General features: G+C 42.0%; 1 protein-coding gene across 5 annotated transcripts in view; it reads left to right on the top strand.

Annotated features, from left to right (window-relative positions):
- The window catches only part of cep152 (centrosomal protein 152), a 100,560-nt gene that overhangs the window by 6,388 nt on the left and 67,791 nt on the right, over positions 1–26,381 (top strand). For 4 of the 5 annotated variants that reach the window (XM_041175285.1, XM_041175287.1, XM_041175284.1 and 1 more), the window contains exons 2-5: positions 653–764; positions 11,905–12,008; positions 17,641–17,755; positions 18,410–18,538. In XM_041175285.1, coding sequence (XP_041031219.1) covers positions 678–764; positions 11,905–12,008; positions 17,641–17,755; positions 18,410–18,538 — 435 coding nt within the window. In that variant the 5' untranslated portion in view covers positions 653–677. The remainder of the gene's footprint in view (positions 1–652; positions 765–11,904; positions 12,009–17,640; positions 17,756–18,409; positions 18,539–26,381) is intronic. The other variant, XM_041175286.1, reaches the window with a different exon arrangement.

The following is a 26,381-nucleotide window of genomic DNA, read 5'->3' as shown; positions in this document are numbered from 1 at the left end:
CATGAAGCCAAAACCACTTTAAGCTGACAAATGTATATTAAAATATGAAAAAAGAAAGACTTGCATTTATGTAGCACTTTTCACATCTCAAAGTGCTTTACAGCTGATGAAGTACTTTTTGAAGTGTAGTCACTGTTATAATGTAGGAAGTCCACACACAGCGCACTCCCAAGTACAGCAATATGATAACAACTAGATAAGTTTTTTATGATGTTAACTGAGTAATAAATATTGACCAGGATACTTGGGATAAATCCCTGCTCTTCTTTGAGATAGTGTCATGGGATCTTTTACACCTACACAAGCAGTCAATGAGGGCCTCAATTTAATGTTTCAACCAAAAGATGTGCAATACTCTCAGTACATCACTGGAGTGTCAGCTTTGATTTTTTGTGCTCAGTCCCTGGTGTGGGACTTGAACCACAGGTTAAAAAAAAGTGCTACCAATGTGCAACAGGAGTTCAAGAATGCAAATAACTATTGTTTGTATCAATTTACAGCATTTCACAATCTTAAAGTAGTAATCAAATCAAAATGTTAATGTTAACATTGTTTTAAAAATTGAAATTGTTCTTGGAAGTCAGTAGGTCAGTGATGTAATAATAATTTGAATTTTAATCCGAGAATTATAAGTTTATTACATTTATGTTAGGGTTGTTTCTCTAAATCCTCTGAAGATGTCCATGGACTTTGGCAGTGTGGCTTTGCCAACCCAACATGAGGATGAGGAATATGACAGAGAAGATTATGAACGAGAGCAAGAGGTACCATTAATTTCTTTCCCTCCCTTATACCTTTCCTATTTTTCATGTACAGCTCTTTCCATTCTTGATGTGCTAGGAATTTTTTTAAAAAGTTAGATCTTTTATAATATTTTATAATGAAATGCATCAACTTTTTAAAAATCAAATTTCAAGCTTTTATTGTAGGTGTCCATCTATATTGACTGTCAAAAAGCAATGATAACAATTTGGTAAATTGTAACCATCGCTGTCGCAAAATCCTTTATTAACCCGATACACGCCTATGCTGTTAAGAAGGCTCTTGGTTGGGCATTGAATTAATACCCACTCCATTTGTCCCCTAAACTTGAATTGTTAATGATGCTTTAGTGCACCTGAGTGTAGTACTTTTTATTTCAGTGTTTGTGTACTTTGTGTTTAGTAAAGAATTACTAATCCATTTTTTAAAAAAGTATACGTTGCCAGCAAATCATGCAGTGCCACTTTATCATAAACATTTAATTTTTTTGTCTGGAGGTCTGAAGCTGTCCCCATTTTGGTATGACTTTTCAGATTAGCTGGCATTATTTCCTTCTGCATAAATTGTATGAACTCGGTTGTGGTTAGAGCTGGATGTTGTGCTACAATTGTTGGTGTGGAGTTGGACTTTTTTGTGCTGTGACAAAAGCCTTTAATTTGTTGAAGTTCTTGCTTTATACCCACAGAATAGAATTGAGGTTAGTCGTATTGTGCATAAGGGCATCATGTAAGAATAAGAGTAGGGATTTGTTTGAATAATCTGTTTTTGTAACGTTAGCAATTAAGTGCACTAGCAATTAAGCAAATACTCTGTCATCCAGTAGTTTCATTATTGCAAGAAAATGTTTGATTAGAAGGAAAGGGGTGTTGCTTCAGAAATGGGACCAATATTGTGAATTACATCTCAAAAGACTATTGTTAGAGGTGAGACACCTTGGTGCATATTAGTGTGGTTGTTAATTCTTGTTTTGCAAACAGTTTTTGTTTCATTTTAGAAGTAGTCACTCATCTTGTAGCTCTTCTCGCATAATTTTCCGTATTTAGTATAGGGAATGGGTGAACCAGGTAAAGTTTTTCCTCTTCACAACAGAACAGATGCTTTAAGTCCCTTTCTCACACAAATCTTTTATCTGTTTTACATTTTCTTCTCATTTTCCTTTTTACCTTTACTATGCTGCTGATCAGAAAGAAGCATTAAAAATCAATTTCAATTCATTGTTGAAATTTGGCCTTAAACTTGAGGCCTTTTCATTTTACCGTGTTTCTAAGTAGCTGTTGCACTGAGAAGAATCAGTAAACAAGTACTATCTCGGGGTACTTACCAAAGATCTGGAATCTATACAAAAGAACTAGAAGCAAAGGTAGTGTATACATCATTTATTATTCAAAGAAAGTGATGTTCTGGAATTAAGGTATATGTAATGAGATGTTACATTCAGGTGCTAAATCAACTACAATTTTACATAATTACAAAAATTATTTAACTCTCTTGTTCAGACACAGTGGGGGTTATTTTGATCAAAGGGTGTAAACAGTCACTAAGTGAGTGCTATACTAGTAACACATTCCTGTTTGAAAGTTTGGGTATTAGTATACAATCTGAGTCCTAATTGTTAATGACCATAGTTTGAATTAACCAGATATCTGCAGGTTTAGCATTGCTGATGAGCCACCATTTTCGTGAAACAGCACATGTACGCTCTTTGCACCCACTTGCACTGAAGATATGGAGTGTATCATCTGGTGTGCAGCACCACATTGCAGGATAGCGCAGAGACCAATGAAGAGGGAATGAGGCACTGAAAGTCCGAGTGGAAGAAATCCATAGGAGGCGTGTTGTCCTGTAATTGCCACATCTTCATCATTTTCTGGTTTGTCATTGAGACAGTGGTTTGTCAAAGAGACAGTGGTTAACACAGGTCTCACACCATCAGTCTTGTGGAAAACAAATACTGTCATACTGGCCAAAGCGTTTGCCAAGATTCGAATTATCTGCCAATAGAAAGTTGGCAACTACTTGTTATTGGCCAAGATTGACACAGGGGCAAGTGCTATATATATTATCCCTGTGAATTCTAAGAGACATATCTCCACAGCCTTGGAAGGCCATGGCAAAAACCTACCGCTGTGAAACTTTGTGTATAATAATTCACTAATTCTATGTGCAAGTTCCATAGCCTTGCAGTGCAAGCACAGTCAACCCTCCAGAATGTCAGATGTTCTACCTTGTAGAGGCTAAAGGCCTACCGATTGCAGGTCTACCAGCATGCCATGACCTCACACTAGTGTCAATCCATGGAATTAGTCAGACTTCGTATGGCAGATCAACTTCAAACTACTAAACCACCTCAGTCATGACCTAAATTAAAATATCCGGAATGTTTCATCAAAATTGGCAGTTTCAAGGGAGCTGCAACGTTACACTTTCAGGAGAATGCAAGTCCATCAATTGATCTGGTACAAAAAGAAACTGTGGAAAACCATCACTGAAGGATGGATTGATTCAATTTAGCATGTCTATGAACATGTGAGAGCATTTTGGGATGTGGGTGTTGCTGGCTAGGCCAGCATTTATTGCCCATCCCTAATTGCCCTTATTCAGAGGGCACTTAAGAGTCAACCATGTTGCTGTAGGCCTGGAGTCACATGTAGGCCAGACCAGGTAAGGATGGCAGATTTCCTTCCCTAAAGGACTTTGGTGAACCAGATGCGTTTTTATGACAATCGGCAATGGTTTCATGGTCATCACTAGACTTTTAATTCCAGATTTTTATTGAGTTCAAATTCCACCGTCTGCTGTGGAGGGATTCAAACCTGGGTCCCCAGAGTATTACCCCGGGTCTCTGGATTACTAGTCCAGTGACAATACCACTACACCTTTGCATAAGTTAATTAACACATAATAAAAATGTCTAGGCAGGGGTGAAGTGTTGCGACTGCAGAATGTGGGATTTCTGGACAGCAGTGTGATCCCGGGCAAACTTGTCAATGTCACTGACTTGAGGAGCCAAAGTTCTTCAGCTCAACCTTGAGCTGAGCTGCAGACACTGAGATGCATCAGGGAGGGGGATTTTTACCTAAACTCTTTGTTCCAGGAGGAGGCCGGATCCCTTAAAATAGGGTTATTAATTTGCTCAGGGACAGGAAGGTGTGACTGTGAGTGAGACAGGTAAGGTGATTGTGAAGGTGGAAAGGGAAGGGCCTCAGCCTTTGCAATTGTCCAATAGACTTCAAGGTCTTGCAGCTTGGGAGGATGAAAGCGGGGGCTTCAGAGTGGATGAACGAGCTGACCATGGCACAGAAAGCCATTCAAGTGGGGGGAAGTTAATAGGAATTTAGTGGCAGTAGGCGGCAGTATAGTCAGGGAGATTGACACAATATTCTGCAGTTAAGAACATGAGTCCAGACAGTTATGTTGCCTGCCCAATGCCACAGTTCAGGATATACACTCAGGCTGTAGAGGAACTTGTAATGGGGTGGGAAGGATCATTGTCATGATCACCATTGGTACCAACAAGATGGGTAAAACTAGGAAAGAGGTTCTGCTTGGGGATTTTAAGCAGTTAAGGGTTAAATTTAAAAAAGAACAGAACCTCAAAAGTGGTACCTCTGGATTATTACCTGAGTTACAAGCAAATTGGCATAGGATAAGTAAGATTAGAGTTGAATGTGTGGTTCAAAGTGTGGGAGAAATGGGCACTAGCAGCAATACTGGGGTACGGGGGAACTGTACTGTTGGGATGGGCTTCTGAACAGTGCTGGGATCTGTGTTGTGGTGAGTTGAATAATTAGGGTGGTAAAGAGGCTTTAAGCTAAATAATCAGGGGGAGGGGTCATGTGAGAGATGTGGCAAATCAAAGGGTAATAGCAGGGTAGTGATTTGGGTAAAGATAACTAGAGTTTTTTTTATTCATGGGATATGGACTTCGCTAGCTGGGCCAGCATTTATTGCCCATCCCTAATTGCCCTTGAGAAAGTGGTGGTGAACTTCCTTCTTGAGCTGCTATAGTCCATATGGTGTAGGTACACCCAAAGTGCTGTTAGGAAGGGAGCTCCAGAATTTTGACCCAGCGATAATGAACAGCGATATATTTCCAAGTCAGGATGGTGAGTGACTTGGAGGGGAAGTTCCAGGTGGTGGTGTTCCCACCTATTTGCTGCCCTTATCCTTCTAGATAGTAGTGGTCGTGGGTTTGAAAGGTGCTATTGAAGGAGCCTTGGTGAATTCTTGCAGTGCACCTTGTAAATGGTATACACTGCTGCTACTGTGCATCGGTGGTGGAGGGGGCAAATGTTTGTGGATGTGGTGCCAATCAAGCAGGCTGCTTTGCCCTGGATGGGGTAAAGCTTCTTGAGTGTTGTGGGAGCTGCACTCTTCCAGGCAAGTGGGGAGTATTTCATTGCACTCCTGACTTGTGCCATGTTGATGTGGACAGGCTTTGGGGAATCAGGAAGTGGGTTACTCATCACAGGATTTATGATCTGCTTGTGTAGCCAGTGTTTATATGGCTGGTCCAGTTCAGTTTCTGGTCAATGGTAACCCCCCAGGATGTTGATAGTGGGGGATTCAGTGATGGTAATGCCATTGAACATCAAGGGGTGATGGTTGGATTCTCTCTTGTTGGAGATGGTCATAGCCTGACACTTGTGTGGTGCGAATGTTACTTGCCACTTGTCAGCCCAAGCCTGGATATTTTCCAAGACTTGCTGCATTAGGACATGGACTGCTTCAGTATCTGAGGAGTTGTGAATGGTGCTGAACATAGTGCAATCATCAGTGAACATCCTCACTTCTGACCTTACAGTGGAAGGAAGACCATTGATGAAGGAGCTGAAGGTGGTTGGGCTGAGGACACTACCCTGAGGAAGTCCTGCAGTGATGTCCTGGAACTGAGATGTCTGACCTCCAACAACCACAACCATCTTCCTTTGTGCTAGATATGACTCCAACCAGTGGAGAGTTTTCCCCGATTTCCATTGACTCCATTTTTGCTAAGGCTTCTTGATGCCACACTTGGGCAAATGTGGCCTTGGTATCAAGTGCAGTCACTTTCACCTCACCTTGGGAGTTCGGCTCTTTTGTTCATGTTTGAACCAAGGCGGCAATGAGGTCAGGAGCTGAGTGACCCTGGCAGAACCCAACCTGGGTGTGAGTGAGCAGGTCATTGCTAAGCAAGTGCCACTTAATAGCACTGTTGATGACCCTCTTCCATTACATTACAGATGATGGAGAGTAGACTGATGGGATGATAATTGGCCGGGTTGGATTTGTCCTGCTTTTTGCGTACAGGACATACCTGGGCAATTTTCCGCATAGCTGGATAAATGCCAGTGTTGTAGCTGTACTGGAACAGCTTGGCTAGGTGTGCGGCAAGTTCTGGAGCACAAGTCTTCAGTACTGTTGCTGGAATATTGTCAGGGCCCATAATCTTTGCAGTATCTAGTGCCTTCAGCCGTTTCTTGATATCGAGTGGAATGAATCAAATTGGCTGAAGACTGCCATCTGTGATGCTGGGGACCTCCAGAGGAGGCCGAGATGGATCATCCACTAGGCACTTCTCACTGAAGATTGGAGCAAATGCTTCAGCCTTATCTTTTGCACTGATGTGCTGGGCTCCTCCATCATTGAGGATGGGGATATTTGTGGAGCCGCCTCCTCCAGTGAGCTGTTTAATTGTCCATCACCATTCACGACTGGATGTGGTAGGACTGCAGTGTTTAGATCTGATCCATTGGTTGTGGGATCGCTTAGCCCTACCTATCACTTGCTGCTTATGCTGTTTGACACACAAATAGTCCTGTATTATAGCTTCCATCAGGTTGACACCTCACTTTTAGGTATGCCTGTTGCTGTTCCTGGCATGCCGTCCTGCACTTTTCATTAAACCAGGGTTGGTCCCCTGGCTTGAAGGTGATGGTAGAATGGGGGATATGCCAAGCCATGAGATTACAGATTATATTGGAGTACAATTCTGCTGCTGCTGATGGCCCACAGTGCCTCATGGATGCCCAGTCGAGTTGCAATCTATCCAGTTTAGCACGGTGGTAGTGCCACACAACACGATGGAGGATATCCTCAATGTGAGGGCGGGACTTCACCTCCATACTGATTGTGCGGTGGTCACTCCTATCGATACTGTCATGGACAGATGTATCTGCGGCAGGCAGGTTGGTGATGATGAGGTCAAGTATGTTTATCCCTCTTGTTGGTTCCCTCACCACCTGCTGCAGACCCAGTTTAGCAGCTATGTCATTTAGGACTCGGCCAGCTCAGCCAGTAGTGGTATTACTGAGCCATCCTTCGACGTTGAAGTCTCCCACCAGAGTACATTCTGTGCCCTTGCCACCCTCAGTGCTTCCTCCAAATGGTGTTCAACATGGAGGAGCACTGATTCATCAGCTGAGAGAGGACGGTACATGGTAATCATCAGGAGGTTTCCTTGCCCATGTTTGACCTGAAGCAATGAGACTTAATGGGGCCCGGAGTCGATGTTGAGGACTCCCAGAGCAACTCCCTCCTGACTGTATACCATTGTGATGCCACCTCTGCTGGGCTGTCTTGCCAGTGGAACAGGACACCTGCCTCAGGGATGGGGGTGTTTCTGGGACGTTATCTGTAAGGTATGATTCCGTGCGGATGACTTATGTCAGGCTGTTGCTTGACTAGTGAGTGAGACAGCTCTCCCAATTTTGGCACTGACCCCCAGATGTTAGTAAGGAGGACTTGCAGGGTTGACAGGGCTGAGATTGCCGTTGTTGTCTCTGATGCCTAGGTCGATACCAGGTAGTCCGTCCGGTTTCAGTCCTTTTTTGTGACTTGTAGCAGTTTGTTCAAACTGAATGGCTTGTTAGGGCATGTAACTGTCAACCACATTGCTGTGGGTCTGGAGTCACGCGTAGGCTAGACCGGGTAAGGACGGTAGATTTCCTTCCCTAAAGGACATTAGTGAAGCAGATGGGTTTTTACAACAATCACCATTGGTTCCATGGTCATCATTAGGCTTCCAGATTTTTTATTGAATTCAAATTCCACCATCTGCTGTGGCAGGAACCCGGGTCCCCAGAGCATTACCCTGGGTCTCTGGGTTCCTAGTCCAGTAACAGTACCACGACGCCATTGCCTCCCCACAAGTGTAGCAGGAAGGGACGGAGTGTGCAAACTTGCACCAGCAGATAAGCCCAAAGATTGCAAAAATGGTAAAAGGCATAGTTCAAGGCTTTGTATCTGAATGAGCCCAGCATTTGTAACAAAATGGATGAATTTTAGAGATAAATATGTATGACCTGATAGACATCACAGAGAAATGGTTGCAGGGTGATCAAGGCTGGGACTTGAATATTGAAGGGTATTTGACATTTTGAAAAGATAAGCTGGGGAAAAGTGGGCTAGCTCTGTTCATTAAGGATATAGTTAGTACAGCGGTGAGAGATGACCCTAGCTTGAAGGAGCAAGATGTAGAACCAGTTTGGGTAGAGATAAGAAATAGTAAAGGTAAGGGGTCACATGTGCGTGTAGTTTATAGGTCCCCTAATGGTAGTTACACTGTGGGCCAGAGTACACAGAAAGAAGTAAATGGGCTGTGTAAGAAAGGTAACACACTAATCATGAGTAATTTTAATCTCGGACGAAACAGATTGGCAAATATAGAATGGTAATAGTTCATAAAGTGTATACGGGACAATTTCTTAGAACAGTATGTTTTAGAGCCAACCAAGGAGCGGGCTGTTCTAGACCTGATTTTGAGCAATAAGGCAGGATTAATCATTAATCCCTGTGTTAAAGGAGCCTTTAGATGACAGTGATCGTAATGTGATAAAATTTTATGTTCAGTTTGAAATGGTGGTGTGGCTCTAAGACTAGTGTTTTAAACCTGAGTAAAGTTAATTATAAGTACATGAAAGCAGAGCTAGCTAAAGTGAACTGGGAAACTAACTTAAAAGGTAGGACAGTAAAGATACAGTGGCAGACTTTCAAGGTGATATTTAGTAACACTCAATAAAGATTTATCCCAGTAAGAAAGAAAGGCTGTTTGAGAAGAATGCATCATCTGTGGTTGAGTAAAGAAGTTAAGAATGTATCAAATTGAAAGAAACACTCTACAAATCTGCAAAGGTTAGTGGTAGTCTCGAAGATTGGTCAGATTTAAAGAACCAGCAAAGAATGGCTTCAGAAAGAAGGATGACAGAAAGTTAGCTAGTAATATAAAAACAGACAGTAAGAGTTTCTACAAGTATTTAAAAAGAAAGAGTAGCTAAAGTTTGTATTGATTCCCTAGACACTGTCTAGGGAATTGATAATGGAAAACCAGGAAATGGTGGAGGCGTTGAACAGGTATTTTGTGTCTTTGCTCACTGTAGAAGACTTAGAAAACTTTCCAAAGATAGTTAAAAAATCCAGAGGTTAATGGAAGGGATGAACTTAAAACAATCACCATCACCAGGAAAAAGGTGCTGGGAAAACTATTACATTTAAAATCAGACAAGTCCCATGGACCAGATAGCCTGCATCCTAGAGTCTTAAAAGAAATGTCTGCAGAGATAGATGCATTGGTTATAATCTTCCAAAATTCCTTAGATTTTGGAAGGGTCCCGGTGTATTTGAAAATAGCTAATGTAACACCTTTGTTCAAGAAAGGAGGGAGACAGAAAGCAGGAAACTATAGGCCAGTTAGCCTGACATTTATAAAATGGAAATTGCTGGAATCCATTATCAAGGAGGTTATAGTAGGATACTTGGAAATTCATAATGTGATCAGGCAACATGGCTTTGTGAAAGGAAATTGTGTTTAATCTATTAGTTTTTTTTTGAAGAAGTAGTAACAAAGGGCATTTGATAAGGTGCCACATCAAAGATTGCTACATAAGATAAGAGAATATGGTGTAGGGGGTAACATTAGCTTAGATAAAGGATTGGTTAGCTAACAGGAAGCAGTGTAGGGATAAATGGGTCTTTTTCGGGTTGGCAAGTTATAACTAGAGTACAATCTACATCAATGACTTGGATGAAGGGACTGAATGCATGGTAGTTAAATTTGCTGATAACACCAAGATGGGTAGGAAAGTAAATTACAAAGGGATATAGGCAGGTTAAGTGGAATGAGCAAACATTGGCAGATGGGAGTATAATGTAGGAAAATGTGAACTTATCCAGTTTGGCAGGAAGAATGGAAAAGCAGCATATTATTTAAATAGGGAGAGATTGCAGAACTTGGTGGTACAGAAGGTTCTGGGTGACCTGGTACATGAATGGCACACAGTTAGTATCCAAGTACAGCAAGTGATTTAGAAAGACAAATGGAATGTTGGCATTTATTGCAAGAGGAACGGAATATAAAAATAGGGACCCTTTTACTGCAGCTGTACAGGACATTGGTGGGACCACATTTGGAATACTGTGTAGTTTGGTCTTATTTGAAACTAAAGATATAATTGTGTTAGAAGCAGTACAGAGAAGGTTCAGTCAAATCATTTCTTGGATGAAAGGCTTATCCAATGAAGGAATGGGTTAGGCCGATACCCATTGGAGTTGAGAAGAATGAGAATTAATCTTATTGAAACATTTAAGATCCTGATGGGACTTGATAGGGTAGAGACTGGGAGGATGTTTCCACTTGTGGAGGGGGGAGGGTACAGTTTAAGAATAAGGGATTTCCCTTTTAGATGAAAGGAGAAATGTTTTCTCTCAAAGGGTCATTATTCTGCGGAAGAGAATTCCACAGAATAGAGCAGTGGAGGCTGGGTCATTGAATTTATTCAAGGCTGAGTTAGGCAGATTCTTGATAGTCAAGTGTTAAGGGGGCAGACCGGAAAGTAAGTTGCGACCACAATCAGATCAGCCATGATCTTATTGAATGGTGCAGCAGGCTTGATGGGCTGAATAGCCAACTCCTAAATCCTATGTTCCTAGGCTTGAAATCCACATCAGTGCTATATGTGCTCCAAACAGTTGGTTGTCATTAAAGGGTGTTGCCACCAAAATGCTGTTCAGCTCCTTAATGAGCACTAGCAGGCATTTTAAATGGCAATCAGCTCCTTAACCTCTGCATGACATTCCTAGATTAAATTTCTCTGCCTTGCGTGAAATGTGGGTTTCGGCTTGGGACTCCATCTTTGCCACCTTGAAGGACCTTTAGTGCTGCAGAAAATGATCCCCACTGTTGAAATCCAAATAAATTGGGAGATGATGTGGATTTCAGTTTTCACAGTAACTTGTTAGGCTCACTTGTTTAACATTATATTTCAATGCACATGCTTTCAAAATTGTAAGCTTCAATTTATTCCCCTCCTTTGTCGGGTGAAAAGATTTTTGTAATCTTTTAAAAATTATGGTGGTGTTTACTATTTCTGAACCCTTCCTGCTCTCTGCAACTTAAGTATAGTATTAGATGTCACAAAGGTACACTGAATGTAAAGTTAATTGTTTCTTGTACAGAACTATCATAAAATCATGGTGTCTGAAAGTAATGATTGTGGTTGATATTTAAGGGTAAGTTGTTCAATTTGCTGTTCCTGACAAATAACATAGACCTGTAGTGGAAAACTATGTACCACCACCAAATGGGAAAATCTTTTTAATCCCCGTTTCAGAGCTGTTTCCTACCTCCTCCAGAGCCTATGGAGCAAGAACAAATGGTTAATAAAATGAGAAGTAGGAGTATTTGTTTTTTCCTTTGAGAGAAAATCCTTGTTTAGTGTTAATTTTATGCAAAATTGTGTGTCGTTATGATGTGGCCTGTGTTTTCTAGGGACTGGATTGAGAACACCCAAGTTCTTTTCATGTATGGCCTTTATGGTCAGAGTGACTCCGGTCCAGATTGGATTTAAACCTTGACACCAGGGGTGAAGAGAGAATATGCTAGGCACTAGCCTGTTTTGAAGAATTGCAATTTCCTCCAACAAATTGAAGCACAGTTGATGCACAAAATCCACACCAATGTAGGAGGAGGGCCACTCAAGTTGAGGCTATAACATTGTTGGCATTGTGGAGGAAGTTTTGCACATAACTGCACAATGGTTAGGAAAGCTTTATGCGGGCAATGGATGCATGTTAAAAAAAACTATGTTCTAAACACAGGTGGAAATTAGAAATGGTGTCTGTCTGACTGAAGTAACATTTTATTATTTGCTCATACTTTATTCTCAGCTGCACCAGTTACTGTTGACTGGTCTTCCAGATGACATGCTAGAGGACAGCAGAGACATTTCTTCTCCAGAACTGAATTACTCTGGCTGTATTGTCACTAACGGGTAAGAAAAAACTTTTCTTATAGACTTCACATGCAATTCAATGTAATTGGTGGGGAGTAGTAATACAGTAGATAGTATTTCACTGGATATAATTATGAAGGGGAGGAAGAGAAATAAATTATAATTCTCAAGGAATGTATTGACCTAAGATGCAGCCTAATAAAATGCAATCTAATGAAATTCATTCTGACAATATAAATATTCATTACGATAAAAACAAAAAAACTGCGGATGCTGGAAATCCAAAACAAAAACAGAATTACCTGGAAAAACTCAGCAGGTCTGGCAGCATCGTCGGAGAAGAAAAGAGTTGACGTTTCGAGTCCTCATGACCCTTCGACAGAACTGTCATGAGGACTCGAAACGTCAACTCTTTTCTTCTCCGCCGATGCTGCCAGACCTGCTGAGTTTTTCCAGGTAATTCTGTTTTTGTTTTAAATATTCATTACAGTATTTTAAGCCTGAATATTTTATTTAAAGATGTGATTGCTTGCTCAATCCATAGAGAATGCAATGTCATACAATGGGGACATGTTAATTTCAGGAAAAAGGCCCCAGAGTGTCCTCTGCTTAGGAATTGATCAGATTCCTTCAAACTGTGCCATTCTAAAATACACTTCTTAATTGGGTTTGTTACAGTACTGCATATGCACGCATATCTGATCAGGGCTCAGGATAAATACACTGCACTAATTGTAATTGGGTTGCTATACCAGAGCAGTGTATTGTTAAATTTGATCATCATGTTGCTGCGTTGTGCAAGATATAGGGTGGGATGAAAGTTTTAAAGCAGATGCTCCATGCTCTGTTTTTCTGAACGAGAAGGCAAAGAAAGGAACAGCTTGGAGAAGGCAAGCAGAAGAGGAATGACAGAACATCGTCATTTACCTCAGGCTGAATCTAGCCAATATATTCTCTGCTCTAGATTCCGAGGGGTTGATTTGAAGATTCATCTCTGGAGGCTGTTTCCGACAACCATTTTCCCAGGAATCATTAACTTTTCTCGTCTTCAAAGCCTCTTCCAAATCTGCCTATTCATTCATGTCTTTGGTCAGCTATTGTAACTTCAAATTAAGTGGCAAACTGATCCCCCACCTTTGCTTACTGTGCATGTGTGGCTGCAGCTGTGCGTGAGGTGGGCTGCTGGCCTGAAGGCTTTGATGTATCAGAAGATAAGCTATGTTTGAAATGTTAAATAAATAAACATGGGTGAAGTTTCAGAATGTGAGGTGTAAAGGAACATTTGCATTTTTAAATAAACCAGACTAGCTTGAATTCAAAGGAGGGGTGAAATGTTTCACCTAGCCAGGAGAAGTTAAAAAGTGTGTTTATTTTCCCCTAAGATTACTGGTAAGATTGGTACTGTGATAGATTTTTATTATTAGAGAGGTAAAGTCCAAAGACATAATGAAGCAACGGGAATTTGCATTCAAAGGGGAAAATATGTATAAAGAAGAAACAAAAACAAAAATAGCTGGAAAAACTCAGGTCTGACAGCATCTGCAGAGAGGAATACAGTTAACATTTCGAGTCATATGACTCTTCATCAGAACTGAATGAAGGACTCGAAATGTTAACTGTATTCCTCTCTGCAGATACTGTCAGACCTGCTGAGTTTTTCCAGCTATTTTTGTTTTTGTTTCAGATTTCCAGCATCCGCAGTATTTTGCTTTTATAAAGGAGAGAAGGCTGTGTGTAAGGGAAAGCATTCTAAGATCAAACAAGTGTGAAAGCCTCCAGCCTCTCTACCCAAACTGCTGTCTGCAAGAACTGAAGTTAAGAAAACTCACTTTGATAAAAGCAAAAAACTGCGGATGCTGGAAATCCAAAACAGAAACAGAAATACCAAATCTCCACCTATTACTGGCTGCTTGTCCCAACAACCACCCCCTCACCCCCCCTTAAACAAGCTTATATTTCACCCCTTTCCTATTCAAACTCACTTTGAATTTGAGTGCTCAGGGTATCATGTTACTTTGCCTGGATCTTTTAAAACCTGTGTTTCAACAGAAGTGTAACTGGGAGTTAGATTAATTAGGGGAGCTAGGAGTTGTCATAGTAGTAATTTGTAGACCTGTGTATGTGCTTAACATTATTTCTTTTATTCATAAATGTTTAATTTAGTTTTGTGAAAACCCCCTAAGCTTCGGTGACTCTTTTTACTGAATTCAAAGCCCACACCTCAAAATAAATCAAGTTTCCCTCTGGGATTTGAGCAGCTTAGCATTTACCACTTGCTGTGCCATAATGTCCTGCAGTATCTTGACCCAGATCTTCCCGGGTCTACAGATAGTCAGAGACCCTCAAAGTCCTAACACGCTAACTCTGTGGGACTTGCCCGGGAAGTTTGAACCTCTGATGACTTCAGACAGTTCCAACTTACTTCCTGGATAGTTACCCAGGAATTGTTAGACAGAAAAATCCTAGTCTAACTCCTGAGTAACTATACAAGTGATCCCCGTCCCCCAACTGACCCGACCTCACTGCCCAACTCCCCACTTAACCCCCGACTTGACCTGTCTGGACCCTACCACCTCACTCCCCCCCCCCCCCCAAACCCCAACCCAACTAATACCCTTGTGTCGGGGGTGAAAATCATGTAATTGTATATAAATAAGGGCCTGAGTCTTCTGAGAAACTGGCACTCAGCTCCTTTTTTTTACACCATGCCAGAGCTCCACATTTCTGGTCAGAACCTCCAACCTGGCTTCACCTGACACAACCTCAACCCCTGACACAACTTCACCCCCTGACTCGACCCAACCAACCCCTACCCCTTGCCCACCTTACATCCAGTCTACTCCCTTACCCTCTTACCATTCCTCTCTTCCACCCATTTACTCACCCTTACATAATTATCATCTTTCTGTAGCTTTTCAAAAAGCTTTGGGGCATTTAAACACACTACTTGCCAGAATATGGCAGCTAGTGCCTTAAAAAAGGGGGTGTGGCTTATTTTTCCCTGATGATCAGGCCAGACCATTTCAGCTAATCGCCACATTTCTGGAGAAGCCAGATTGGAGGTTCTGGCCAGAAATGTGGAGCCCTGTCATGGTGCAAAAAAAGGAGGAGCTGAGTGCCAATTGACAGTTTCTCAGAAGATTCAGGCCCTTATTTATGCACAATTACACAATTTGCACCATGACACAAGCATACTAATGCACAAATCATTTTATCATTTCAGCTGTTGCAGACAGTGATATTTAATAAATCAGCTAAATGCACATTAAACATATCACTGGAGGAGGAGGCTCCACAAATATCCCCATCCTCAATGATGGAGGAGCCCAGCACATCAGTGCAAAAGAAAAGGATAAACATTCACAACAATCTTCAGCCAGAAGTGCCAATTGGGTAATCCATCTCAGCCTCCTCCAGAGGTTCCAGTATCACAGATGCTAGTCTTCAGCTAATTCGATTCACTCCGTGTTATCGAGAAATGGCTGAAGGCACTAGATACTGCCAAGGCTATGAAGCCTGACAATATTCCGGCAATAGCACTGAAGACTTATGCTCCAGAACTTGCCTTTTCCCTAGCCAAGCTGTTCTGGTACAGCTATAACACAGGCATCTACCTGGGAATGTGGAAAATTGCCGAGGTATGGCCTGTACACAAAAGCAGGCCCAATCCAACCCAGCCAATTACCGCCCCATTAATCTACTCTCAATCATCAGTAAAGTGGTAAAAGATGTCATCAACAGTGCTATCAAGTGCCACTTGCTTAGCAATAACATCACTCAGTTGGGTTCTGCCAGGGTCACTTAGCTTTAGACCTCATTACTGACTTGGTTCAAATATAGACAAAAGAGCTGAATTTCAGAGGCAAGGTGAGTGACTGCCCTTGACAGCAAGGCAGCATTTGACTGAATGTGGCATCAAGGAGTCCTAGCAAAACTGGAGTCAATGGAAATCAGGATGAAAACTCTCCACTGGTTGGAGTCATATCTAGCACATAGGAAGATGGTTGTGGTTGTTGGAGGTCAATTATCTCAGTTCCAGAACATCACTGCAGGAGTTCCTCAGGGTAGTGTCCTAGGCCTAACCATCTTCAGCTGCTTCATCAATGATCTTCCTTACATAAGGTCAGAAGTGGGAATGTTTGCTGATGATTGCACAATGTTCAGCACCATTTGCGACTCCTTAGACACTGAAGCAGTCCATGTCCAAATGCAGCAAGACTTGGTAATAACCAGATTTGGGCTGACAAGTGGCAAGTAACATTTGCACCACACAAGTGTCAGGCAATGACCATTTCCAACAAGAGAGAATCTAACCATCTCCCCTTGACATTCACTTGAATTGTCATTGCCTGAATACTCCACTATCAACATCCTGGGGCTTACCATTGACCAAAAACTGAACTGGACCAGCCATATAAATACTGCGGCTACAAGAGCAGGTCAGAGGCTAGGAATTCTGTGATGAGTAACTCACCACCTGACTCCACAAAGCCAGTCCACCATCTACAAAGCACAAGTCAGGAATGCGATGGAATACTCTCCACTTGCTTGGTTGAGTGCAGCTCCAACAACACTCAAAGCTTGACACCATCCAGGACAAGGCACCCCTTCTACAAATACTCACTTCCTCCACCACCGATGAACAATGGCAACAGTGTGTACTCTCTACAAGATGCACTGCAGAAACTCACCAAGGCTCCTTAGGCAGCACCTTCCAAACCCACGAGTGCTACAATCCAGCAGGACAAGGGCAGCAGATACCTGGGAACAGCACTACCTAGAAGTTCCGCTCCAAGCCATCCACCATCCTGACTTGGAAATATATTGCCTTTCCTTCACTGTCACTGGGTCAAAATCCTGGAATTCTGTCCTTAACATACTTGCCATAGAGGGAATGCAGCGAAGTTCACCAGACTGGGGGGGGGGGGGGTTGCGCTAGAACAAGGGGTCACAACCTCAGGATAGGCCATTTAGGACTGAGGTGAGGAGAATTTTCCACACGTTCACCACCCTCTGAGTAAATTCTCTACCACAGAGGGCTGTGGAGGCCAAGTCACTGAATATATTTGAGAAAGAAATAGATAGATTTCTAGACTTTAAAGGCGTCAAGGGGTGTATGGGGAGAGAGCAGGAGTATGGCATTGAGATGGAGGATCGGCCATGAATGAATGGCGCAGCAGGTTCAAAGGGCCAAATGATCTACGCCTGTTTCTAGTTTCTATGTTTCTAAGTGCACTGTGGGTGTACCTACATGACAAGGACTAGGGTGGTTCAAGAAGGCAGCTCACCACTACCTTCTCAAGGGCAAATAGGGAAGGCCAATAGGGGTTGGCCTAGCCAGCGACACCCACATCCCATAAATGAATAAAAAAAAGCAAAAGTGATGCATGTTCACTGCAGTATCAGTCGTTCACATTTTTGTTTTTTCATAAAATACAGTGAAGAGAATTTTCTATGCTTTTACATTCCTGGAAAGTCAATATCTGTTTTTAATACTGCTGCTCTAGCAGTGTCACTTTGATGCCACCATGTGCTGCTGTCGTGCCATATGAATGCTGCACTTAAAATAATAGGGATGAAGCTTTATTTAGATTGTCTAAATTGACAACCTGTATTGGCTGAAAATATTAGCTATGCTTGTTATATTTAACTTCTTGTCATTATCTTGTAGGGGTCAACAAATCTGGGAACAGAAGGGAGATTGGAATGAACAGGAAATAAGCAACACTCCAAGGGATAAAGATAGTTATTCCACTGAATATCCAGTACACAATGGACAGAATGGAGTGAGTTGTTTATTTTTGGTGGATTTGTATGTATTTTAATGTGTTAAATATAAAAATTCTGGATCTAGTTATAAGGCCTTTATTCTTTATAAATGCTATATATTGGCACTGTACAAATCTGCAATATGTAATGTATGCAAACAAGGTTGTGACAAAATTCTGACTTGTGGCTGAGAATGTAAATCTTTTCTTGGTGTGCCTAAGCTGCCAAGTAGTAATGCAGAGATGCTCTGTATGCATTAGATGGTTTTGTATCTGTATTTTCAGGATGCAGCACTGTGGTTCCCCTCATAATAATTGGCATTTGTTGATAATTGCAGTAGAAATTCTATACTTGAATCTAATTTCCAAATTATCCCAAATATATTTTATGGGTAGGACTACAATGGAGATTTTGCACATGATCAATGCCAGAGGGACTATGTGTACAAAGCTGAAGATGAACAAGTGAAAGATCATGAGCGTCAGGCTGAGAATGAGTCACTTCTCGATGGGTGGAATCAGAATCGCAAAGATGAGCATCGATACATTAATGAAAACAAGGGTTACAGATTCCCCTGTATGGAGGCTAATGTGGATGCTATTGATGAGCACTATATTAATGAGAAAATCTATGATTCAGACCATTACCAACTGCGTAATTCTCACACTCAGCCAGCAAGTTATCACGGTTACATTAGTGGACTGGCAAATCGTAATGGACAAAATGAAGAGTTCCATGACCAATTGGGGAAAATACCAGATTACTCTCCAAGTCAAAGGGACCAACGAGAACGTTTGCAGGTAGCTCATTTCTCAAACATCTTGTTCATTAACTTAGTTGGTGCTTTTTAGATTAGTTCATGTTTGATTTGTAACTGAGGCCTAGTCACATCTCATAATAAACTTAATTATAACAGAGGTATGAAAACAAATGGTCTTTTAATATTTCCAAATAAAGTGGAATAGTGAGTGAGAGCATTGTCCCGACTGCGCCACGACTTGAATTAGAATAAAACTCAAGAATGATAGGCTGCAACAGTGATCATCAGTATTCTCTCTGAAATAGTTTGGGCACTCTTAAATCTAGCTCCTAGTGTGTACAAGGCAGCAACAATAAAAGCATTAATACCATTAACTCAGCGCTAGTAGCCAGTCTCATTTCACGCTGAGAAAGACTGACTGATTTGGGAAATGGAATTGATACACTGGTGTAGAAGAAACCCTATCAAAGGTTGCAATTACATTGTCAAGGTAGCTTAAATAAAATTTTGACCTTACATCTGATGCTAAAGTGCTGTTGGATTAGAATATATTACAATCTAAGCATTGCCAAACCTTGCATTCAATAAGTATGAATGTAATTCTCAAAATTTAAAACTAGAAGAAAGATTGCACAAGTTAATTGCAGATGAGGATTTTGTTTCTTTCAAGGTAATAAGTATAGCAAAAGCCATAACTTATTATTTTATTCTTTTAATGGAATGTAGGTGTTGCTGGCGAGGCCAGCATTAATTGCCCTTGAGAAGGTGGTGGTGAGCTGCTGCCTTGAACTGCTGCAGTCCATGTGGTGTTGGTACAGCCACATTACTGTTTGAGAGTTCTCTGATTTTGATCCAAAGATAGTGAAGGAATGGTGATATAGTTCCAAGTCGGGATGGCTTTGGCTTGAAGTGGCACTTGCAGGGTGATGGCATTTCCATGCATCTGCTGTCCTTGTCCTTGTAGGTGGTTGAGATCATGTTTTTGAAAGATGCTGTTGAAGGCGCTTTGGTGAGTTGCTACAGTGCACCTTGTAAATGGTGTACACTGTTGCCACTGTGTGTTGGTCGTGGAGGGAGTGAATGTTTAGGGTGGTGGATGGGTGCCAGACAAGTGGGCTGCTTTGTCCTAGATCATGTCAATCTGGTTGACTGTGTTGGAGTTGCACTCATCCAGGCAAATGGAGAGCATTCCATCACACTCCTGACTTAAGCCTTGTAAATGGTGGACAGGCTTTGTGGAGACAGGAGGTGAGTTACTCTCTGCAGAAGTGAAGATGGTTGGGCCTAGGAAATTACCTGAGGAACTCCTGCAGCGATGTCCTGGGAATAAGCTGATTGACCTCCAATAACTGCAATCACCTTTCTTTATGCTAGATATGACTCCAACCAGTGGGAAGTCCCCCCCATACACCCCTCCTTGATTCCAATTGACTTCAGTTCCGTTGGGCTCCTTGATGGCACACTCGGTCAAATGCTGTCTTGATGTCAAAAGCAGTCACTCTCACCTCACCTCACCTCACCACTGGTGTTTCAGCTCTTCTCCATGTTTGGTCCAAGTCTGTAATGAGGTCAGGAGCTGAGTGGCCCTGGAGGTACCCAAACTGATTGTCACTGAGCAGGTTATTGCTGAGTAAGTGCCACTTGATAGCATTGTCGACAATACCGTCCATCACTTTGATGATTGAGAATAGACAGAGGCAGTAACTGGATTTGTCCTGCTTTTTGTGGACATGACATATCTGGACAATTTTCCACCTTGACGGGTAGATGCTACTGTTGTAGCTTACTGGAACAGCTTGGCTAGGGATGTGGCTAGCTCTGAAGCACGAATCTTCAGTACTTTTGCAATATGTTAGGGCCGTTAGCCTTTGCAGTATCCAGTGCCTTCAGCTGTTTCAGCTGGTGTCAATTGAATTGGCTGAGGACTGGCATCTTTGATGCTGGGGACCTTGGGAGGAGGCTGAGATCGATTATCTATTCGGCACTTCTAGCTGATTCTAGCAAATGTCTTGTCTTTTACATGAATGTGCTGGGCTCCACCATCGTTGAGGATGGGGAAATTTGTGGAGCCACCTCCAGTTAGTTTAATTTTCATCACTATTCATGGCAGAACTTTTGATCTGATCTGTTGGTTGTGGGATTATTTAGCTCCCCATTTCATGCTGCGTTTGTTGTTTGGCTTGCAAGTAGCCTTGTGTTGTAGCTTCATCAGGTTGACACCACACTTCCAGGTATGCCTGGCGCTACTCCTGGCATGCCATTCTGCACTCTTCTTTGAACCAGGGTTGATCCCCCGGCTTGATGGTAATGGTGTAGTGAGGTATATGCCGGGCCATGAGTCTCAGTTTGCGGTTGAATGCAGTTCTGTTGTTGCTGATGGCATCCATGAGGTATTGTGGGCTGAGTTTTGATTTGCTAGATCTGTTCAAAATCTATGGTGGTAGTACCACACAACATGATGGAGGATATCCTCAATGTGAAGATGGGATTACTTCTCCAAAAGGTTATCACACCGACCAACATTGTCATGGACAGATGCACCTACAACAGGTTGGTTAGGACAAAGTCAATAGGATTCTCCCTCAATGGTTCCCTCACCATCTGATGCAGACCCACTCTAGCAATTATGTCCTTTAGGACTTGGTCAGTAATGGTGCTACTGAGCCACTCTTGATGAAGGACATTGAAGTTACCTACCCAGAGAACATTTTGTGCCCTTGTCACCCTCAGTGCTTCCTCCAAATGGTGTTCAACATGGAGGAGTACTGATTCATCAGCTGAGGAGGAATGGTAAGTCATCAACTATCTCACTAGCCACTTCTTTTAAGACCCTAGGATGAAATCCATCAGGACCTGGGGACTTGTCAGCCTGCAACTCCAACAATTTTCTCACTACTGTTTCCCTGATGGTTGTAATTTTCTTGAGTACTTCCCTCCCTTCCATTTCCTGATTTACAGCCATTTCTCAGATGTTACTTGTATCCTCTATAGTGAAGACTGATGCAAAATACCTGTTCAATTAATCTGTCATCTCCTTATTTTCCATTATTAACTCCCCAGACTCACATTCTACAGGACCAATGCTTGCTTTGCTAACTCTTTTCGAATAGCTAGAGAAAGTCTTGCTATCTGCCTTTATACTTCTAGCTAGCTTTCTCTTGTACACTAATTTTTCCCTCCTTATCAATCTTTTGATCATTCTTTGCTGTCTTTTATATACTGCCTAATCTTCTGACCTGCCATTCTTCTTTGCACAATTATATGCCTTGTCTTTAATTTTGATGCCATCTTTTACTACTATCTTTTTTAGTTAAACATGGATGGTGTATTTTTCTTCCTTGTTGGAACGTATCTACTCTGAAATATCCCTTTGAATGTCTGCCACTGCATCTCTATTGACCTATCCCTTTAGCTCATTTGCCAGTTCACTTTAGCTAACTCTGCTTTCATGCCCTCATAATTGCCTTTATTTAAGTTGAAAAGACTCACCTTAGACCCACTGTTCTCTCCCTCAAACTGAATGTAAAATTCAAGCATGTTATGATTGCTGCTACTTAGGGGCGCCTTCACTATGAAGTCATTAATTAATTAATCCAATCTTATTGCACAATACCAGGTCTAGTATAGACTGCTCTCTGGTTGGCGCCAGAATGTGCTGTTCTAAGAAACTTCCCGAAAACATTCTATGAATTCCTCATTTAGGCCACCTATGGCAACCTGATTTTTTCAGTCTATAATGTAGATTAAAATCACCCATCGTCGTACCTTTCTGACAAGCTCCCATTATTTTTTCCTTTATACTCCGTCCTACCGTATTATTGTTGGGGGGCCTATACACCACTCCCACAAGTGACTTTTTGCCTTTATCATTTCTCATCTCTACCCAAACCACTTGTGTATCCTGTTTTCCTGAACTTGGGTCATCCCTTTCTCTATTGTACTAATATCATTAATTAACAGAGCCACCCCTCTATCTTTTCCTCACTTCCTGTCCTTCCAAAATGTCGGGTACCCTTCAATATCAGGTCCCAATCTGCAGCCATGTCTCCTGTAATGGTTGCCAGATCATACATATTTATTTCTATTTGTGCTAACGGTTCATCTGTTTTGTTTCAAATGCTACATGCATTCAGATACAGAGCCTTTAGTTTAGTCTTTTTTACTTTTGTAACCTCTAGCCTTATCTGCTGATTTACTCTTAGATTTGGACTCTCTGTCCCTTCCTGTCATGGTCTGTTTATCCTTTCCCATATTAGTACCTTTCTCTCTTGCCTTCTCTCTACTCTTTGATTTACCACATATTCCCAAATTTGCCCCCTTGCCCCACTATTTAGTTTAAAAACTGTACTTCCCTAGTTATGTGGCTCGCTAGAACACTGATCCCAGCACGGTTCAAGTGTAGACTATCCCAACAGTACAACCCCACTTTCCCCAGTACTAGTGCCAGTGCCCCACGAACCGGATCCCATGTCTCTGACACCACTCTTTGAGCCACGCATTCATTTCTTTAATTTTAATTACCTTATGCCAATTTGCACATGGCTCAGGTGATAATGCCGAGATTATTACCTTTGAGGCTTTGCTTTTTAATTTGGTGCCTAGCTTGTCATACTCTCTATGTTGAGCCTCTTTCCTAGTCTAAACTATGTTGTTGGTACCTACATGGACAACAACTATTGGATCCTCCCCCTCCAGCAGCAAGTTCCTCTCCTGCCATAAGCAGATATTCTGTACCCTGGCACCAGGAAGGCAACACAGTAATCTGGACTCAAGCTCTCGACTGCAGAACAATATCTATCCCTCTGACTATGCAGCCTCCTATTATTACCGCATTCTTCTTCCCTCCCCCTACTTAAATGACATCCTTCACCATGGTCACTCTGCTCACCACCTTGCAGCCCTTCTCATCCACACTGATAGCAAGCACCTTGTACCAGTTAGGCAAAGGCAGGGGCTGAAGCTCCTCCATTCACTGCACGCTGGCTCCCCTTACCTGTCTGACTTGCAGTCACATCCTTTTGACCCTGACCATTGACTTACTCAAGCCCTGCCTACCTAAGAGGAGTGACTGCCTCCTGGAATAAAGTGCCTAGGAAACTATCCCCCGCCCTCCCCTCCATGATGTCCTGCAATGTTCGCAACTCTGACCCCAGCTCAGCAATTCTGAGTCGAAGTTGCCTAAGCTGCAGACACTTTCTGCGGGTATGTTTGCCTGGGATTGTTTTGCATTCCACAGATTCCCCCATGCTGCAGTTATGGCATACCACCAGTCCTGCCATTTCTGCCCAACCTTATTTATTTAGTCAGTCAATTCATTAAATTTTGCACAAAGTAATGGAAAATTGCACTCACCTAGTTTGGAGATGTGAAAGGAAACTCGTGAACCACTAGAAGCTGGAAAAAGTAGAAAAAGGAACACCCCTTTTCCCCCTCTGCTCCAAATTCCCAGCTGGACCAAATTCCTGACTCACTCAGCCTGTGTCTTGGTCAAGCCTAGTCCTATGTCCACATGTCCCATTCTGCATGTCTTTGTCATTTCCAGTGCCTTGGTTGATCCGTCAAGTTTCGTTCCTTAATGACGTTTCTCTAACACTTTGATACAACTGAGAGGCTTGCTAGGCCATTTCAGAGAGCAGTTGAGAATCAACCACATTACAGTGGGTCTGGGGGCACATGTAGGCCAGACCCAGTAAGAACAGCAGATTTCTTCTCTAAAAAACGCTATTGAGCCAGATGGGTTGTTATAACAGTTGACAATGGTTCTGTGACCACCATTAATGGGACTAGCTTTTAATTCCAGATTTATTAAGTGAATTTACATTCCACCAGATACCATGGTGGGATTTGAACTTGTTTCTCCAGACCATTAGTCTGGGCCTCTGGATTGCTACTGTAGCAACATTACCAACACCAACTTGCCCCAAATCAAATTTGCAATTTGATTCTTAGTCCTTTTATAATTAACTGCACATTTGAAATATTTTGGCCCTCCAGGACATTCCTGTGATTACCATTTCCTGGACATGCTATACTTTCAGTATGCATACAATAATTAAAACTCTGTATATGTCCTTCCCCCATCCATTTACTGGGCTAGAGTGAAGATCTCAAGTTGAGCACTTACTAAATTTTGGGCACTGAAATGGATGATAAGATTGACTAATAATTTGTATAAATTATAATTAAACCCTGGTGTTCTCACACTTGATGTGTTCTGATTCAAAAGTTCCTTATCTCTTCATTAGTGTTGCCTAAAATTTTCAAATAAAATTGTATTCCTCATTGTTAAAGCTGAACAAAAAATATGAAATCTTCCAGTCCACTCTTAATATGGGAATATATGCAGTTGATTGTTATAATCATAGAATGTCACAATGCAGAGTTAGGCGATTTGGCCCATTGAGCAATCTAACCTAAACCTACACTCCTTTTCATTTTGTCCCATTTAATATTCTTCTTTTTCAAGTAACTAATTCTCCTTTCAAAGGTTACCTCAACAACTGTTTATTGCAGAGAATGTCATATGCTAACCGACTAAATTAAAGGAAAGAAGTTCTGAAAGCCTTCAGTCAATTGGAAAATTTGGCTGAGTTGCATGGTTGTCTCCTAATCTAGTTGATCACCTTGAATCTTTGTTGAAACCAAAACTGATAATTATCATAGAGCATGTTGAATCAAATTGCTAAGTTTTATTGTTTTAAAGGTAAATTTTATTTCGGGTGCTATGCATTAACAAGAAGTATATTGACACAATTAATATATTTATTTTCTAGTGTTAATATTGTGTAAATCCAACTATGCCTCGTTTTTGACCTGCAAGTATAGTTCAGATATTCTCAGCCAAGTTTCTCTGACATTGCTGGTTTCCACAATAATGAAATAAAAATCATGTTTCTATAGCAACATGTTAAATTCATAACAAGAACAAAAATTTCTGGAAAATATCAGCAGGCCTAACAGCAGCTGTGGAGAGGAAGACAGAGTTAACATTTCAAATCTGTATGACGCTTCATCAGAACTAAAGAGAAATAGAAATGTGGAGAACTATAAGCTGTTTGAGGAGGGTAGTGAAAGGTGGAGGCAAAGGAGAGATTGCCAAAGATGTCATGAACAAAAGGTCAAAGGGGTGTTGACGGTGGTGATATTAGCTAAAGGATGTGCTTACCTGGCAGGGGAGAGACCTTCATCGTGTTTCTGCCAGGGAAAGAGCAATGGCTATAACCAGTCAAACCCCTTACCATGGTGTACCTAACACCATCCGAGTCATGGTGAAGGGCAGCGAGCAAGGAACAAGAATGGGTAGGACCTTCTTCACCAAGAGGATCCTATTCAAGCTGCGTGGTTTCAAGGCTGCGGAGATCTACTGCCTACAGGATTTCCCCAGTGCTGGTTTCTTTGATGTGACCTTCAAGCAAGTGGCAGCTTGTGTCAAACTCCTGAAGGTTTTTGAGGAAAAGAAAGACCTGCCAGAAATGAAGATCCTGACGGCGGAGCCGCTCTTTGTTCTACCGTTGCATCGTGAACGGGTTGTGACGGTGCATCTGTACAACCCCTACGTCCCTGTCGCTGACGTGCTCACCTTCCTTACCAGGTACTTCGATAAGGTTGGGAGCTGCACTGAAGTTAAAGATAATTTGGGGATCTGGACATGTAAACGCCAGGTTAGGGTAACGCTCAAGACCGACGATAAGGGAGCCGTTTTCCACCCCCCTTCCAGATTCGCTATTGGGGGAAGCTGTGGGTACCTTGTCTACGCTGGGCAACCCAAACTTTGTCGCTCATGCGGCAAGTCTGGTCATGTGGCTGCCAACTGCAGCGCCGTCCTCTGCAGGAACTGCAAAAAGGAAGGGCACCAGACAAAAGATTGTAAACAGGCTAAGTGC

This window comes from Carcharodon carcharias, chromosome 26 (genome assembly GCF_017639515.1).
Source record: "Carcharodon carcharias isolate sCarCar2 chromosome 26, sCarCar2.pri, whole genome shotgun sequence".
NCBI lineage: Eukaryota > Metazoa > Chordata > Chondrichthyes > Lamniformes > Lamnidae > Carcharodon > Carcharodon carcharias.
Note: the sequence above shows the minus strand (reverse complement) of the source record. Positions and strands in the feature narration are given on the sequence as shown.